Source organism: Didymella exigua (genome assembly GCF_010094145.1).
Source record: "Didymella exigua CBS 183.55 unplaced genomic scaffold M421scaffold_40, whole genome shotgun sequence".
Lineage (NCBI taxonomy): Eukaryota > Fungi > Ascomycota > Dothideomycetes > Pleosporales > Didymellaceae > Didymella > Didymella exigua.
Window position 1 is genome coordinate 128847 of NW_022984814.1, and position 14654 is coordinate 143500.

Sequence of the window (14654 nt, forward strand, 5' to 3'; positions counted from 1 at the left end):
TCATCACATACGGCCATAGGACGTTGAAAACAAGGCTTCCCGTTCGCTCAGCCCTATTTAAGCAACGTACCGGTGGATTAGTAGTTAGGTGGGTGACCACTAGCGAATACCCGCTGCTGTATGTATTTTGCCTGTTTTTGGTACCGGACCTGTCATGGCATTTGTTTTGCTTGAGTCGCGGCGGGCATGTAATCGTAGCCTACTACACACATCGCGAGCGGTCAACATCTGTCGTTGTCGTCAGACTTGTGCTACCTACTACGTCGCGGGGAAAGCACTCACTCCTCTTTACGCAATGTCTTTCATCAGCTCCCGTCCTTGCGCGCTCCTCGCGCCATTGTCACCTCCAGAACCGTCCAAACCCATCACGGTCAGGCCCCACGGCTCCAGGTCGAGCTTGCTGAAGCAACTCACCAGCCGAACAGCCCACCCCCACCAGCTCCACCCCTGCGCCCACCTCTCCGTGCTTCTGTGAGCAGCCATTCGCGCAAGAAGTCCTTGTTCTTCATGTCCTCTGGCCTGACCAGTCGTGTGTCAAATTGCGCCTCTTGCCTACTAAACGCAAGCAACGTAGGCATGCTCGTGACACGATACATGATTGGCAGGTCGCCAATCAATGTGCTGTCCATCTCGACCTCCACAAAACCCAGCCCTCCTTCCTGCTCGCCGACTCGCTCTTCCTCGATGAGCTCCTTCACGAGAGGCTTGACGGCCTGACAGGTCTGGCACCAGCTTGCGCTCCAGAATGTGATGAGCGCGCGATTGTCAGCGGCATTGAGCATGGTCAGTGTGTGTAGGTCTTGCGGCTGGCGAACGTTGTCGAAGAGTCGGTTCGTGTGCGAGCGGCTGTTGGCGGAGGGAAAGAGGGAAAAGGCGCGTGCTTGGGGGATGGACAGGCGAAATGTGCACGCGACTTTGGAGAGTAGTTGCGCCATTGTGATATGGGTTCTCGACACAATTGAGAGTTGGGTTTCTGGCGTCGCAGCTCCAAGCTGCCGAGATGGACGCTACCAATGACGTCATTGCTTGCCAAATGGTACGTGTTCGTGCGCGTCTTCAAGTCTCCGTCAGGATTCCATTTGACAATGGAGACAGAGCATTGATTAATCACAGACGTGCAATTGGATCATTCCATTTACTACTTCATACGATGTCGATGAACGCCGAAATCAAAGCGCTTCCAAAAATGACAAGTTTCTCTTCTTTCGCCATGGCGATCCTGCCATCCTCGTATCTCCATCCTACCTACCTCGCTGAGGAACGCAATCTTCCAGCTTCGTTGCAGTCTGATTCTTTTATGAAGAACCTCAAGACCTGGTTCGTCGTGGCTTCTTTTCATGCTCCCTTTATGTGCACCGGGTTGACCATGGCGCGTGAGTGAGAATTAAATGTAAGACCCACTCGGTGCAACTCTGGCAATCGAACGTCGACATCTTCCACCTCCCAGTCATTCTACGGGAAATCTTTACCATGACTCTTCTCATAAAAGATCCCCCACAAGCTCGTGAACTCAGGACTTGTGGCCTCAGACTGTGCGTCCTTAGACGGACGCGAAGATGTCTCGTTCGTTAGCTGTTTTTCATCTACAGGCTCATCTGCATCAGTACGAGTGTAGTCGAACTAATACTGTTGGCTGGGCCGTTCGGAACTCGAGAATCTGCTGCACTTCAAAATTGACCAGATGAGCTCCCAGTCAGCACCGCCGGCTAGCGCAGCTTGGGTCACCAGATCTGCTTCAGTGAAGAACATGTTGGACGGTCGGAAGCCTGGATTGAGCTTCATGCCGAATATCGAACTCCAGGCATTCACTATTGTCGCAGCAGAGACGGATCATGGCACATATGTGAAGCACCGATCAACCATGGCATGAACCGGATCACTCAGGATAATTAATCGGATCATACCGGATTCTCCGGATGCTCCGGACTAGTGTTTTGAGGGGATTTGAGGGTTAGCTAGTCTAGTCTGTAGTAGATTAGTTGCTATATAAGCTGACTGTCTTTGATAACAGCTTGACAGATCCATTTGATCACTTCTGTATCAAAATCAAGATCATTCAGCTTCCACAACTATCATGTAGTAGACCGCATGCCAGATGTCATCATGTTGCAATCCGAAAGCCCAATCAGTATGGTTAGGCCCATTATTGTCATCCAGCACTGTTTCTGCTCCGCTGTAGTATTCTCGGTGCAATTTCTTGCGCGAGCTGGAGTCATTCGTCCACGGCGCTGAATCAATGACGTGCGCATGTATAATGTCTCCAGTGCTTGGAAGCCTGTATAAGCATTGTATGCAAAGTTTCGACCGTGGTGTGAAGAAATTGCTGCTGCTAACCTCGAAAAGACTAGGGAATGCGGTTTCCTCAAGCGTCTGATCATCCATAGCATGCATCTGGCTCCCCACAGTGTCTCACTGGTTGATAGTTTGCGCAACTTGCGTAAACCTGCCCGTGATCCAGTCGTTTGACATTGACATAGTAGCCATGTTCTTTTTCAACGGATATAACACGCACGTAAGTAAGCACATGGGCTTTACGCGCCTGGAAGGTCGGTGTTGTCGTTGGTCTGAGCCGGACCAGACGCAACTTGCCCTTCAAGTGCAGCAGGTACTTGAACCGATATATTCAACGATGTCAAACTATCTCAACCTCGAGGTCCTCACCAAGCCCACTTGAGTTGCGACTGTCCAGCTCTTATTGACTGATTTCTTGTTTCTTGCTGATTTTCGCGGTGAACTTCGAGGGCCTCTCGTTGCGAAAGAAGAATATCGGCTGTGACACAAGCTCTATCACGGTGAATGGGTGAAGAGGTCCGATGTAGAAAGACAATGAACCATCAGCTGCATTCTTATCTTCTCTCTCGTTATCATTCGCAGGCACTTCGCTGACGTAGGTTATATCGTTAGTCTTAACACTTGTTCCCGTTACGAGCTCGATAAAATATTCTGCTCTCGGTCGAGAACTTGCAGTAGCCTTGTGTCGCAGCAAGGATCGAGGTGAGGGTGCATATCACGTGATCCGCATCTGGATATTGGACCGATCAGACACTGGCGATCCACCACGCCATGGTGAGCGGAATCGGGTACAGCTTGGAGCCGTGATTAGGGCTCCAATTAGGGTATAGCTGGATGAGTATTGGTGTATATATTCTGCTCATTCAGCACCGTAGATAGAACAAGGAACTTGATCACTTTCTTCACACTTGATCAACGATCAGAGACTGCTCAGCTTCCACACCTTGCGACAGACTACCATCTGTGCTGATCCCAGTGGCTCGCTACCCCGAGAGAAAGTACTTTCCTTTTCTTGTCCAGGGAATCTAGCTGACTCCAAGGTCGTTGATATAGCACGGGTGCAAGCGGAGTCGCATCAGTGCGTGTTTGACTATTCCCATTGACATTCGGCAAAGTTTATTCAACGCGTGTGGGCTCCGTATGGTCGTCCGTTGACTGTTGCATTGTGAATTTTGATGCTGACTGCTGGTGCACAGCTTCAGCTTGTCGGCCGGGGGCCATCTTGAAGCCTGCAGCGGCCTTGGACTCTATGAGATAGTATTTGTGCAGCAGTGACGCCTCTTTGACAGGAACACCGAAGATATCTTGGCGCCAGTACCATTGTGCAAAATGATGAACAGGCAAAGCGAGATATCATGGAAGGGTGAATGATTTCTAATTGAGCACAAGTCGGTGCAGTGTCTACTATAGCCTAACCGTAACGTCCTTTTGAGCCATCGCTCTCGGCATCAGTCAGGCGTCAGAGTTCCAGACATGGCTCAGGGCAGGACAACGGTCGCCCTGCCTCAACTGCTCTGGCACGGTTGCTGTTATTCATGGTCTTTGTCCGAATTGAAAGACGAGGACAAATCCCACGTGGCACGTATCGGAAGATACCGCGCCATATTTAGCTAGATAGCGGCTAGCTGACGTGGATGCAAGACTGATTGATGGCTCGCTGCGGTGACGCAAATACGTGCATGCCGTGTAATATATGCGGTGGCGTGATGTGGTGTGTGAAACAACAGCTCACTGGTTCGTGATGTTCATGTCCTCGAATATTGCTGAGGATATGTGGTTGTAACAGGGTAGAGCGCATGGTGGTTGTTGTAGTAAGGCTGAGCAAGAGAAGAGCATCCTTGATCGATGTAGTACATCGGACTTGTATCCATGCGCATGGTCCTGATAATATTGGCGGCGTCGACGCAAGACGAGGCGCTGTAGTAGGCAACAGGATCCGAAGCACAGTCATAGACTTGAGAGTATGGCCAAGGCTGGTTCTGGGGTTCGTCATATGAGTAGTCGTACTGGACGTTGTCTGCCTTCACCTCGGGAGCTTGCGGGGTGATTGGGGCGGTATGCATTGGATGATAGGAGGCTGGCGGTGTTCCCATACTCGATACCATCGATGTGGGACTCAAGGATTCGCAGCTACTCAAGGCCACCGGTCGTGATGAGGGAGTGCTGAGCAATGGTACAGAAGGTAAGTGTCGCGGCACTGAAACAGCTCTCGAGTGTTGAGGCAACGGTGAGCTTGAAGATAACACCATGCTACTGGTAATGCGTCGCTCAAGCACATTGCTCAGCGCTGGTGCTGACGACACTTGTTCGAATGACTTGTCGGCTGGACCGTCAAGTGCTGCCACAATGTCTGCATCAGAGACGCCACGTTCGAGGAGCAGTGAGCGCAGCTTTCTGTTCTCATCGAGTACCTTCCTGGCAGCACCCTGGATCTCCGTGGACGTCTCGATGCCGACTTGCTCGCAACCCCGCAACTTGGCTTCGAGTTCCTGCAAGTACTCTTTGCGGCGAGCACGAGAGCGTCCTGTATAAGGAATGTCAGTACGTCATTCTCGATCAGCTAACGGTGTAGTCTTGACTGAATGCGTCGATGATGGGCGCGACCATAGACGTCAGCTGAAGAAGGGGGGCAGCAGCCATACTTTGGCGCTTCAAGTATGGAGAAGGGATTCAACTTACGTTGGTTGTCTCTTATCCGGGCAAGATTTTGCGCCTTGTGCTGCGCATCGTTAGCAACTTGATCGTGATCAGACTGCGAAGGCTGAATCGCACCGATGCTTTCAGGTGGTCGCTCATATTGAAACAGACTATGAAAGGCTTGCAATAAAGGAATAACAGCAAGATTATAGATGCACGAGGGATTGATGGGGTTGTTGTGAATGACGGAGTGCATGATTGTAAACATGGCACATGTAGATCTTAAGATGGTCCGCAGGCAGGGTCACCTACACCTGGGCCACGCCAGTCTGTGCACTAGTAAAGGGTGCACATACATAGACGGCGGGAGTGTGCGAGGGTTGCAGTAGTCGGAGGTCTGAGCGGGTAAGGCCAGGATGTGCCGGTAGACCCCTCCTGCCAGGCTGCCAGGCTGCCAGGCGAATGTTTCGGAGGCCATCGCTTACCTTGGCGCATTAGAGAAAAGCCAAGCCCGATATGGAAAGAGCACCGCTGTCGCGTTAAGTAGCGTCTTGCACGTGAGCGCCTTCGGTAGCCGCTGCCGTTTCAGGTGTCGGTCTGAGCTTCGGAAATTGGAGAGACGAGAGTTTTCCAGCTGCGCAATGCTGCGCCTCAGCTGTGAACACCTCAACTCTTTCGTCTTTTCGACCCTCACCATCACGGTCGCTATCTAACCGCGGCGCTTGTGCGGAACAAAGAACAGTCGTCATCAATCGCCAAGCACCTCGATAGCTACAATGGCAATTTGGAAACGGTTGAAGGCGCCGTATACGGGACAATTCGACCCCACACATAGATTCGAAACATCTTGGATCCTCCCTCCTGGCGTCCTGTTTGGAATTCGCGCGCTGCTGTCACTATACGCATTCGTCACGTTGTTCACCATCTTTGGCTGGAACGGCACCCATGGCAGAGCAGAGGACTCGCAGCGATCGTTCTCGTACTTCACCCACCTGACGTATTGGGGTCTAGCTTTCTACTACGCATTCAGCGCCGCGCATACTGGCAGCTATTGGCTCACCGGGACACCGTTTCTTGCACGATGGCCGAAATGGCTCCAGGTAGCTCATAGCATATTCTACTCCACTGTCGTCATCTACCCGTGGATCGTTACAGGTAAGTTTGATGTAAACCCTTATGAGAGCACCTGGTCTAGATGGGAGTGATTTCTGCTTTAGAGGAGACATCTTTTCCAATCTCTCAACATCTACCTATCGAGCTTCTTGTTATGAGTGTGCAGCAAGACTGACATTTAGCAGCTGTTTACTGGGGTATCCTCGCCGCTGATGGATTCCCGACAACCTTCTCACTCTGGTCCAACACATCTCAACACGCGCTCAATTCAGCATACGCATTCTTCGAGATCTTTTTCCCACGAACTGAACCAATTCCTTTTCTCAGCCTCATCCCAGTCATCATTCTGCTTGCCTTGTATCTTGCTCTGGCTTACGTTACATTTTACACGCAAGGCTTTTACACCTACGGCTTTCTCGACCTGCGCAACAACTCTTCAGGTGTGGTGGCTGCCTACATCATTGGCATCCTTGTGGCAGCTATTGTCATTTTTCTTATCGTCAGGTATCTCATTTGGTTACGTGTCTGGGTGACAGAGAAAAAGATGGGCAAGACTGGGAAGTTCTCCAGTCGTGGTACCGTCAGAATAACAGACAAGGAGGCCGAAAAGGGGCTACCCATGCACGACGTTAGCGCGATGTAGTCTGTTCTGGACAATTCCCATCCTACAATGCTTACATCCATGTAGTTTTGTAATACGTATTTCAAGGCTGCGTCTGGCACTCCCTATCAGTGGCCCATGTTCTCCGATGCAACCCTTGCTCTTTCCAAATACCCATTCAAACGGCTCAAGGCTCGAGCTTCGAGCCTGCCAGCCTGCGAGCCACCATCTGAGGTCTAGGAGCTCCTAGCTGCACCTGTCGCGACCTTGTCCTAATCGGACTGGAGGCTTGCAGTCTTAGCTTTTCAGTTTGGGTCTCAGCAGCCGTCCAGTCACTGCGATCCCACTCACTTCACCTGCTGGCTTGCGCCGGGTGGTAGCTAAGGTCGGGACGCTGGGGAAGGCAGAGCCAGTCAAAGCATACCGAGAGGTGCTGGTCAATTGGCACAGAGAGTGACAGCACAGTTTATCTGCAGCCAGCAGCGAAAGTCCGGTGCAGAGCTATGGAGTGACCAGATCATGGCAATCTCTCTTGTACGTTCATTAATAATGGTAGATGCCTGTCGGATCAAGATCGCATGGTTCTCGTCTTGGAAAACACACTATCTGTAGCTTTCTTTTTGCAGGTGTCAGAAGCCAGATGGGTGCGCACTGTCACAGCGCTATCCGTAGACATAGCCTTGTACCCACCAACTATTGATGACACGTGAGCCACGCCCAGATCTGGCCAAGATTGAACAGACAGGATAGGAAAGCGCCGCGGCCAGGTCTGCAAGAGAAGGTCATTTCCAGCTTCTAGAAGAAGGCTAACGCTTCGCTAGTCGTAGCGTTGATAGCAGCCATCTGAAAGCCACACGATAAATCCCTCCCGTGGACCACGATCATTGGCTGGTAATAATCATTAAGCATCTAACAATGTCTCGACCGTTCACGGTATTTCCTGTCGCTCTCGTGTGCAAAAAACTCCACGTATGATAAAGCTGTTGGCGAAACCTCGTACCCCTTGATCGCGACAGCATCTGCGCTTCGAAGCCCGTCCGACACCAACGGAGGTCTGCCGCAGGGGAACCTATTGCGAACGCCGCTTTGAACACCGCCTAACATCGTATTTTGGGCGAGCAGGTGCGAATTATTCATGGCCAGTGAGAGGGTCTATGATTTGGGAATTAAGTAGCTAGTACAATGACTGAGCTGCGCGGTTCGCTCCATGCATTAACCTAGTCCTTCATTCCACATAAACTGACTGTCCTGTCTTGGTTTCTCACTACTGTTTGAAAGGTAATGTCAGTCGTATACGTGACAGCAGACAGGCGCCCCATTGATCGGTATGCAGCGTATTCCTCACTGCCACCGCTCTGTGAAACGTCTCTTCGGTCATCCTGATCGAAAACTTATGGGCTGTTGCTCGCGATAACTAACGACATGTAGACCTACACTTATACCAAAGAGAATTCCATACGTCGACCGGACGGACGTGAAGCATCATTACCTTGCTGTGCACCCGTTTCGACAGACCCGGATAACGGTGACTTCGCGGCGGCTCTCATAAACGTCGAAGCTTCTACTATGACATAGAAGTGTCTAACCCAGAGGCATAGTCTCTCGTTTCTTCAAATGGCCAAGTCTTACTTCACTCGTACGATCGTTGCATCGGCAGCTCTTTCAAACAATTCGTTCTGAGTGAATGTAGATCACCGCCAAGCTTGGTCCTGCATCTCTCAACAATGTTTAATCTCTGCATTTGACACCCATACCTCACAGCAATACGAGACAGGAACTCAGCAGCGGCATTGTTACGCGTGAAATGGCACGAACATCCTGGTGATGGCTTGCAGTAGTTTGACTTGTGGCATTCACCGTGCGTGTAGTATTCCCCATCGGCCTATTCATAGAGAAGATCATCGTAAACTAGGAAATCTTGTGGTCGTCGGGCGAATTTGGCGTCAACGGCAGTTGTATCGAAGAACTAGCTGTCTATTAAAACTTGCTTCTACAGACCGCAACACGAAAACGCGTTCACGCCCAAAACCATCTCTGCCCGAGGCAAAGACTGCCTACTCCGAACCCCGCGTTTTGCTAGTCAGTCAGCAGACATCGGACCCCAGTGACGAATACGATTCTTCGCCCATCGACCTTACCGATTCTGTCGGGCTGTCCCGCTTGGTGAACGACTCCAGTTTCAGACCAGGGAACGCATGTGAAGGGTGAGGCACGCGGAGATCCTCCGGTCGCAAATGAATGATGAGAGACCAGGGTCCCAAAGAACGTCACTGTTTCCCATGTATGTCACACCTGGAAGTTCCTACCAAGATTGAGGCTCAAGCCCTGTCAACACCAAGATGTGAGCACGTTGCTGCAACAGTCGCCTTGATGTAGGTAGTGAACGCCAGACATTACCTGCGCAAGTACTCGACACCGTCAACCTACCTCTTCTTGCGCACTAGCTCTAGCCTCCGAGCTTACAAACTCTGTTCGTACGCTCTGTCTACCCAATGATGGTTCGTCCCTGTTAACGCCACACGAACTGCGGTGATGCCTGCATAATGTTGCGTGTTGGCTCGCGCTAGACTCTCTCGATCTTCAAACGGCTGCATGGGACGGCTCGGGGCGTGGGGCCTTCACTGACTGAGAAGCGTTCGGTGGGCACCGGTGGGTTCGGCCTGCTCGCCGGGCGGTTGCGACGTGTATTGTACATTCACGTGCGATGTGCGATCTCGTGCCACGGTCTTCACGCCGTGCGCGCTTCGAGAGGCTGTCGATGTGAAAGGTGGCCTGCCGCAAGTAGGCGCAGCCGTTGGCAGGGCTCGCTGTAAAGGTCGAAGGCACACAGAGCAACAACTGTAAAAGGGCCGGCTCACGCCGTAGGGCAACGCCATATATCAGGCATATCTCAGAGTCCTGCTCATGAAGCAATCTTTCAATCGTGTGTGCCCAACCTGCAGGCACTTGCAGGCATCAACTGCCAGCCAGATCAGGCATTAGTTAGCCGAGGTGGTGCAAACTCAATCGAACAGCACCCTTGACCCCCGACTCGCCCTGACATATCGCAACGCGCGCCAATCTACACGCCCGCGTCCGCTCTCATCGATTCCCACAGTATCGGGGCAATCGAAATTTGACGATGATAGAGACCGTGCTCATTGTCCGCCATGCCGTACGTACCTGAGTCAGACCCCGCCCCGTTTCTCCTTCACCCTCGCGATCCACAAACCGCTCGAGGAACCCGGTCCGACATCCGCAACGTTCTTCTACATGTACTGCCTGTGCTTTGTCACTCTCCGCCTCCCAACACGTAGATTCGGAGATAAACAGTAGTCAAACTTAACGTTCTCCATCCCTTTATAATGACATGCTTTCTGACAGCGATGCCTTACTATAGTTTCGGTCGAACTGGAGCGTGGACTCCGCAACTGGGCAGTATACTGCTCTTCTAGTCAAGTCTCCGACCGGCATTCCGACAGATCCTCCGTTGACGTCGAAAGGCGTCCAACAGGCCAAAGAGCTTGCCGACTATCTTTGCACCATTGAGCCGCCAGTGGACGTCATCTACTCAAGCCCCTTTTATCGATGTCTACAGACTCTCAAGCCATTCACTGACACTTACTTTGGCTCTGGAAGGTCAAGCGGGAAAATCAGAATTGATCGAGGCATTGGGTACGGCGAAATCACCGACTTGTAGGAGTGCGCAGTCACTGACGTGCACCAGAGAATTCTTCGGTCGTGCAAATTTTGAGCACCCACATCCACCCAGTCTGCAGCTTCTGACGCCCCATTTCGACCATCTTGACCAAGACTATGTCTCAACGCACGTCCCATCCTCCAAGGGCGAGATGATAGTCGAATTGCACGAGCGTGTGCAAAGGGCTCTAGACCACATCATCACCACACTGGACAATGACCCAGCACAGCCTAAGACACTCTTGATTTGCAGTCATGCCGCCACAATCATAGCAGCTGGGCGAGTACTCACTGGCCAAATGCCAGACGACGCAGACACAGACGACTTCCAATGCTTTACTGCAGGACTGTCGAAGTTTGTTCGCAAGGCCGCTGATCCCAATAAAGGCGCAGTTGGCAACTGGGACTGCGTCCTTAACTCCGAGACATCGTTCTTATCAGGAGGTGCTGAGCGGGGCTGGTGAGTACAACATTTCTTTCTCTTCGTGTCGTGAAGCCTCATATGTACAGGGTGTTTCAGTATCACAGGAAAGGTTGGCCGAAGTCAGAACTGTCTTCCTCCGGCTGGGGCACAAACTCCTTTCTGCTGAGCGTTTCTTTATCACTTCCTGTCGATCGAATCAAACCACAGTTGCACGACCAATCAACAGGACTGACCACAGACTCGAATAGGAAATTCAACGGCGACGAAAGTTTCGTGGCATTTCCAGACGAGCAAACAGCCGCCTCGGAGTCGCCTAAGCTGTAAAGGGCATGACCTGTTCTGCACCGCGTATAGAACCACGAGGCATCACGATGCAGCGCTCCTCTCGGCAGTCAATTAATAGCATTAGACATTGGCATTTCATCTTGTTACTCCAATAATGGACACCCGGCCTTCGTGAACACCACCTCGCCATGTGATTTGTACATGGCGATCGCGATACGAGTTCTCGGCCTTGTATGTCGCACCTTCTTGTTGACCTCTCCACTAGCATTCATGCAAATAGATGACCATGTACCTACGTACCCGAAATAGTTGGAAAGGTGCCAATTGCGCGTGGCGTGACCGACCCTTCCACACTCATCGGCTTGCACTCCGGAAAGGTCTGTGTTCCACCCGCCTCCAGCACTAGCAACTCAAGTGCTCTCGTGTACGTTTCATATCTTCCTAACCTTGCTGTTCAGGCATCTGCAACTCGTGTGCCCGAACCGGTGCTCGCGCCGTGCTACCGGTTCCAAGGAACCGTCCCGTGTGCATACATATGTTCCGTTACCAGAGCAAGGCCGCAGCACGTTGTGGCGGGTTTCTCGACACGAATCTGAGTTTAGATTGAACGCGCGGTGAGCAAATCGACGGCGTCTGCGGCGGAGCCCGGATGCGAACGCGATCCTTTGGGTTGCCATCAAGACGGGCCGAAGAGCGCAAACGAGGTGGAATCTGGGGAAGTGGAGGGAAATCCGGAACGTCACATCCAGCGACCGATATGAGGAACATTTGTTGCGTCATCGGAGGTTCGTCCGATGGCATCGTCAGGGTTCCAGCCTGGCGCTGTTGCAACATCAATCGGAGAACGTTCATGGTGGGCAGGTATAGACGGGCGGTACCACGTAAAGCTCAAGACCGTAGGTGACAGAGTCATTGTGCCAAACAACTCTTCGAACAATGCGTCTGCGGTTGAAAGCATGGGTTACATAGCCGACTTGCGATTAGAATCGACAACTGCTCATCCCCTCATCCACACTTCGCAACAGTGGCTCAACACTGACCTTCCATCAACCCAAAGCCCGCCACAGAAAGACAACCCTCCCCAAGACAAACCCCCATCCCAACCTCCCAGCCCATTAGCCCCTAAATCACCCCCAAATGCCCCTCTACGAAATCCACCACTCTTGCCCGCTGACCACGAGCCAACAACACGCCCTCGCCACAGCTATAACAACGCTGCACTGCACAACCTTCTCCGCCCCCTCGGCCTTTGTGAACACAGCCTTCCACGGCCCCAGCCCAGCATCGCCCAGAATCTACGTCGGCGGCACCCCGCAGCGCACAAACTATATCCTGGGGCACTTGCGGCCGCGCCCCGACAACGCTGCGAAGCAGGCACACGTCGTTTCTGCGCTGACGCGGCTGTGGAATGAGCTCGCGCGCCCCGTGGACGGCGTGCTCGGACGGGTGGGTGAGGAGCTGGGGGCGGGGTGTACGCCGAAGCGCGGGGAGGGGAGGTTGGATGATGAGCGGGCGCTGCATAATGTGTTTTTGATGGAAGATATAGTCGCGGGGGCGGAGCAAGGGTTTGCGCTGCCGGTGGCAGGGAAAGATGGGGAGTGGGCGGAATCGAATATGCGTGAGTTTGAGCGCAGGGCGGGGGATGGGGATGAGAGTATGAGGGGGCTTGTGAGGGAGTACGAGGCGAAGCTGTAGAAGAGTTGTGGGTGTGGTGTGAATGAGAGTTAGGTTGGTATAGGATAGCACCTATGTGGTATATTGCGTAAAGCAAAAGATGATTGCGCCTGCTATGCTCCGGCTGACGTGTTTTACAACGGGACGTCCTCCATCATCTGCGTCGCACCCTCTCTTCCGACCGTGATGATGACGTCTCCTAGCGTCTTTGTCGAGAATCCAGCTTCCGAATACCTGAAGTAGTAGTCCCACTTCCTCTTGAAGATGTCCGCGCCCTCGTTGTCCAGTTCTCCAGCCTTCTCCTTGATCAGCTGCGGCTTTATCCTGCTGTCCCAGTTGTTCAGGAATTCTTCTCGCCACAGACGCAGCGCTTTCGAGTAATGTGGGCCGATGTTCTCGATGCTGTCTACCACAAGCGAGCCGCTGGATGCGCTCTGAATAGACGAGACGAGCTCAGAGACGGCCGGAAGGTGGCCGCCTGGGAAGATGTAGCGGCGGATAAAGTCGTCAGACTTCGCGTATGCTTCATAGCGACCGTCTGGCATCGTGATGCACTGGAAGCAAGCAATTCCACCCTCCTTTTTCAGCAGCTTGTCCACACACTGGAAGTATGTCTTGAGATATGCTTGGCCCACCGCTTCCAGCATCTCGATCGATACGATCTTGTCGAAAGCTCCTGTTTCCGGCACCTCTAAACTTCGGTAGTCGCAGAGCAACACTGTGATATTTTCTGACATGCCTGCCTCGCGGATTCGTTCCTCCGCCAATTCTTTCTGTTCGATCGACAGAGTCAAAGATGTAACTCTGCAGCCTGTCCGTTGCACAGCTCGCATGGCAAAGCTGCCCCACCCTGTGCCAATCTCCAGAACGTGATCTGTTCCTTTGATGTGTGTGTTGTCGATGAATCGGTCGAGTTTGCGCATCTGCGCATCGTAGAGGCTCTCGCCTGCTGACTCCAGATTAGATTTTGGTAGCCAGATGGGGCTCGAGTATGTCATGTCTGGGGAGAGAAACGCAGCGAACATCTCATTCGAAATGTCGTAGTGCGCCATGATATTCAGCTTGGCGTTCTTGAGGTTGTTGCTGCCTCGGACTAGGCCTGCCAGTCCTGAGGAGAATGCTGCCGTCAGATTTGAGCCATTCCCCAAGTGGTTGCGGTTCAAGATGAAGAGCTAGGATTGTCAACTTTTACTCTGCAGGTTTTCTGTAGAGGCGCTCACCTCGAAGAACTTGGTCAAATCTGGCGAACTGACTTCTCCAAGCATGTAGCTTTCAGCGAAACCCTTGAGACCATTAATTCTAGCCTTAGAAAGCTTGCGCAAAGGACGCGCATAGTTCTTTGCATACCATGTCGGCAAAAAGAGCCAATCGAACCCAAAACTTCTCATCGTGTACGTGCAGATACGCAACTGGTACTCCTTCCTTGTCCGCGCCAAACACGTTCTTCGCTTTGCTCTCTTCACCCTCGAACACCACAAGCCTTCCGATCTGTATGTTTTGCAATTGCGAAAGCGTGCCGTTCTTGCATAATGAAACTAGTGGTTGCCAGGCTTGAGATGTGAGTGCGCTGAGGATCGCGGATGCGGGCGCTGTCAGTGTGTCGAAGATCGCCATTGTGAGGTCAATTGAGCTTCTGGATGCCGAAAGAACTGAATAGGGAAGAATTGATGTGTATTGCGATCTTAAGAGCTACAACTAGACGTCGCAAGGGCTCGCTGTCGTGGTTGGAGAGCACAGAACTGAGACTCAAAAGAAAAAAGGGGACACGCCTACTGGACCATCCATTGCAACCGGCGCGCTTGTGCATTTGAGTAAATTCACGCCGTTGCAGCGGAAATCCGACAGCCGACGCGGTGCTGTTGATTGCGCCGGTGCGTCCAGAAGCGCGATGCTTGCGTCTGGTGCGCTGAATCGACAAGGTACTTGACCGTTTTGAGTGACCGATGACGT

The 14654-nt window shown here is 52.3% G+C and overlaps 8 protein-coding genes across 8 annotated transcripts; 4 read left to right on the forward strand and 4 right to left on the reverse strand.

The window, feature by feature from the left end:
• Positions 1-4: 4 nt before the first annotated feature.
• Positions 5-163, reverse strand: M421DRAFT_20850 (uncharacterized protein; the record flags this gene model as incomplete). Its single annotated transcript, XM_033588196.1, has 1 exon — positions 5-163. A coding segment is annotated over one exon (159 nt), but the record flags the coding sequence as incomplete, so codon positions are not given.
• On the reverse strand, positions 18-957 carry M421DRAFT_424903 (uncharacterized protein). Its single transcript, XM_033593901.1, has 2 exons — positions 283-957; positions 18-228 (listed from the first exon to the last, which is right to left on the reverse strand). Exon 1 carries the CDS (start codon positions 933-935, stop codon positions 411-413), a length of 525 nt encoding a protein of 174 aa, XP_033444517.1. The 5' UTR covers positions 936-957; the 3' UTR covers positions 18-228; positions 283-410.
• Positions 958-981: 24 nt separating this feature from the next.
• M421DRAFT_424905 (uncharacterized protein) lies at positions 982-1801 on the forward strand. The gene is made up of 2 exons (XM_033593902.1): positions 982-1036; positions 1096-1801. Exon 2 carries the CDS (start codon positions 1151-1153, stop codon positions 1379-1381), a length of 231 nt encoding a protein of 76 aa, XP_033444518.1. The 5' UTR covers positions 982-1036; positions 1096-1150; the 3' UTR covers positions 1382-1801.
• Positions 1802-3843: 2042 nt separating this feature from the next.
• On the reverse strand, positions 3844-5359 carry M421DRAFT_294590 (uncharacterized protein). Its single transcript, XM_033589055.1, has 3 exons — positions 5065-5359; positions 4972-5011; positions 3844-4816 (listed from the first exon to the last, which is right to left on the reverse strand). The coding sequence occupies exons 1-3, from the start codon at positions 5086-5088 to the stop codon at positions 4038-4040; spliced, it is 843 nt and encodes a 280-aa protein (XP_033444519.1). The 5' UTR covers positions 5089-5359; the 3' UTR covers positions 3844-4037.
• A 346-nt stretch (positions 5360-5705) lies between these two features.
• Positions 5706-6685, forward strand: M421DRAFT_103884 (uncharacterized protein; the record flags this gene model as incomplete). Its single annotated transcript, XM_033586953.1, has 2 exons — positions 5706-6084; positions 6228-6685. The coding sequence occupies 2 exons, from the start codon at positions 5706-5708 to the stop codon at positions 6683-6685; spliced, it is 837 nt and encodes a 278-aa protein (XP_033444520.1).
• Positions 6686-9639: 2954 nt separating this feature from the next.
• Positions 9640-11335, forward strand: M421DRAFT_424908 (phosphoglycerate mutase family protein). Its single transcript, XM_033593903.1, has 4 exons — positions 9640-9797; positions 10023-10297; positions 10350-10781; positions 10994-11335. Exons 1-4 carry the CDS (start codon positions 9765-9767, stop codon positions 11067-11069), a joined length of 816 nt encoding a protein of 271 aa, XP_033444521.1. The 5' UTR covers positions 9640-9764; the 3' UTR covers positions 11070-11335.
• An 832-nt stretch (positions 11336-12167) lies between these two features.
• Positions 12168-12725, forward strand: M421DRAFT_73052 (uncharacterized protein; the record flags this gene model as incomplete). Its single annotated transcript, XM_033596935.1, has 1 exon — positions 12168-12725. The coding sequence occupies one exon, from the start codon at positions 12168-12170 to the stop codon at positions 12723-12725; it is 558 nt and encodes a 185-aa protein (XP_033444522.1).
• Positions 12726-12733: 8 nt separating this feature from the next.
• On the reverse strand, positions 12734-14555 carry M421DRAFT_424911 (cyclopropane-fatty-acyl-phospholipid synthase). The gene is made up of 3 exons (XM_033593904.1): positions 14052-14555; positions 13925-13987; positions 12734-13876 (listed from the first exon to the last, which is right to left on the reverse strand). Exons 1-3 carry the CDS (start codon positions 14316-14318, stop codon positions 12839-12841), a joined length of 1368 nt encoding a protein of 455 aa, XP_033444523.1. The 5' UTR covers positions 14319-14555; the 3' UTR covers positions 12734-12838.
• Between the last annotated feature and the right edge of the window lie 99 nt (positions 14556-14654).

Bases quoted from the DNA above. Each gene is read 5' to 3' on its own strand.
- M421DRAFT_424903 (XM_033593901.1), bottom strand. From the start codon at position 935: ATGGCGCAACTACTCTCCAAAGTCGCGTGCACATTTCGCCTGTCCATC.
- M421DRAFT_424908 (XM_033593903.1), top strand. From the start codon at position 9,765: ATGATAGAGACCGTGCTCATTGTCCGCCATGCC. The intron at 9,798-10,022 runs GTACGTACCTGA...GCCTTACTATAG, and splicing joins TGCTCATTGTCCGCCATGCC to TTTCGGTCGAACTGGAGCGT. The intron at 10,782-10,993 runs GTGAGTACAACA...AGACTCGAATAG, and splicing joins GGAGGTGCTGAGCGGGGCTG to GAAATTCAACGGCGACGAAA.
- M421DRAFT_424905 (XM_033593902.1), top strand. From the start codon at position 1,151: ATGTCGATGAACGCCGAAATCAAAGCGCTTCCAAAAATGACAAGTTTC.
- M421DRAFT_424911 (XM_033593904.1), bottom strand. From the start codon at position 14,318: ATGGCGATCTTCGACACACTGACAGCGCCCGCATCCGCGATCCTCAGC. The intron at 13,988-14,051 runs GTATGCAAAGAA...AATGGTCTCAAG, and splicing joins TGGCTCTTTTTGCCGACATG to GGTTTCGCTGAAAGCTACAT. The intron at 13,877-13,924 runs GTGAGCGCCTCT...TGACAATCCTAG, and splicing joins ATTTGACCAAGTTCTTCGAG to CTCTTCATCTTGAACCGCAA.
- M421DRAFT_294590 (XM_033589055.1), bottom strand. From the start codon at position 5,088: ATGAGCGACCACCTGAAAGCATCG. The intron at 5,012-5,064 runs GTGCGATTCAGC...AACGATGCGCAG, and splicing joins GCGACCACCTGAAAGCATCG to CACAAGGCGCAAAATCTTGC. The intron at 4,817-4,971 runs GTAAGTTGAATC...TTCCTTATACAG, and splicing joins CCGGATAAGAGACAACCAAC to GACGCTCTCGTGCTCGCCGC.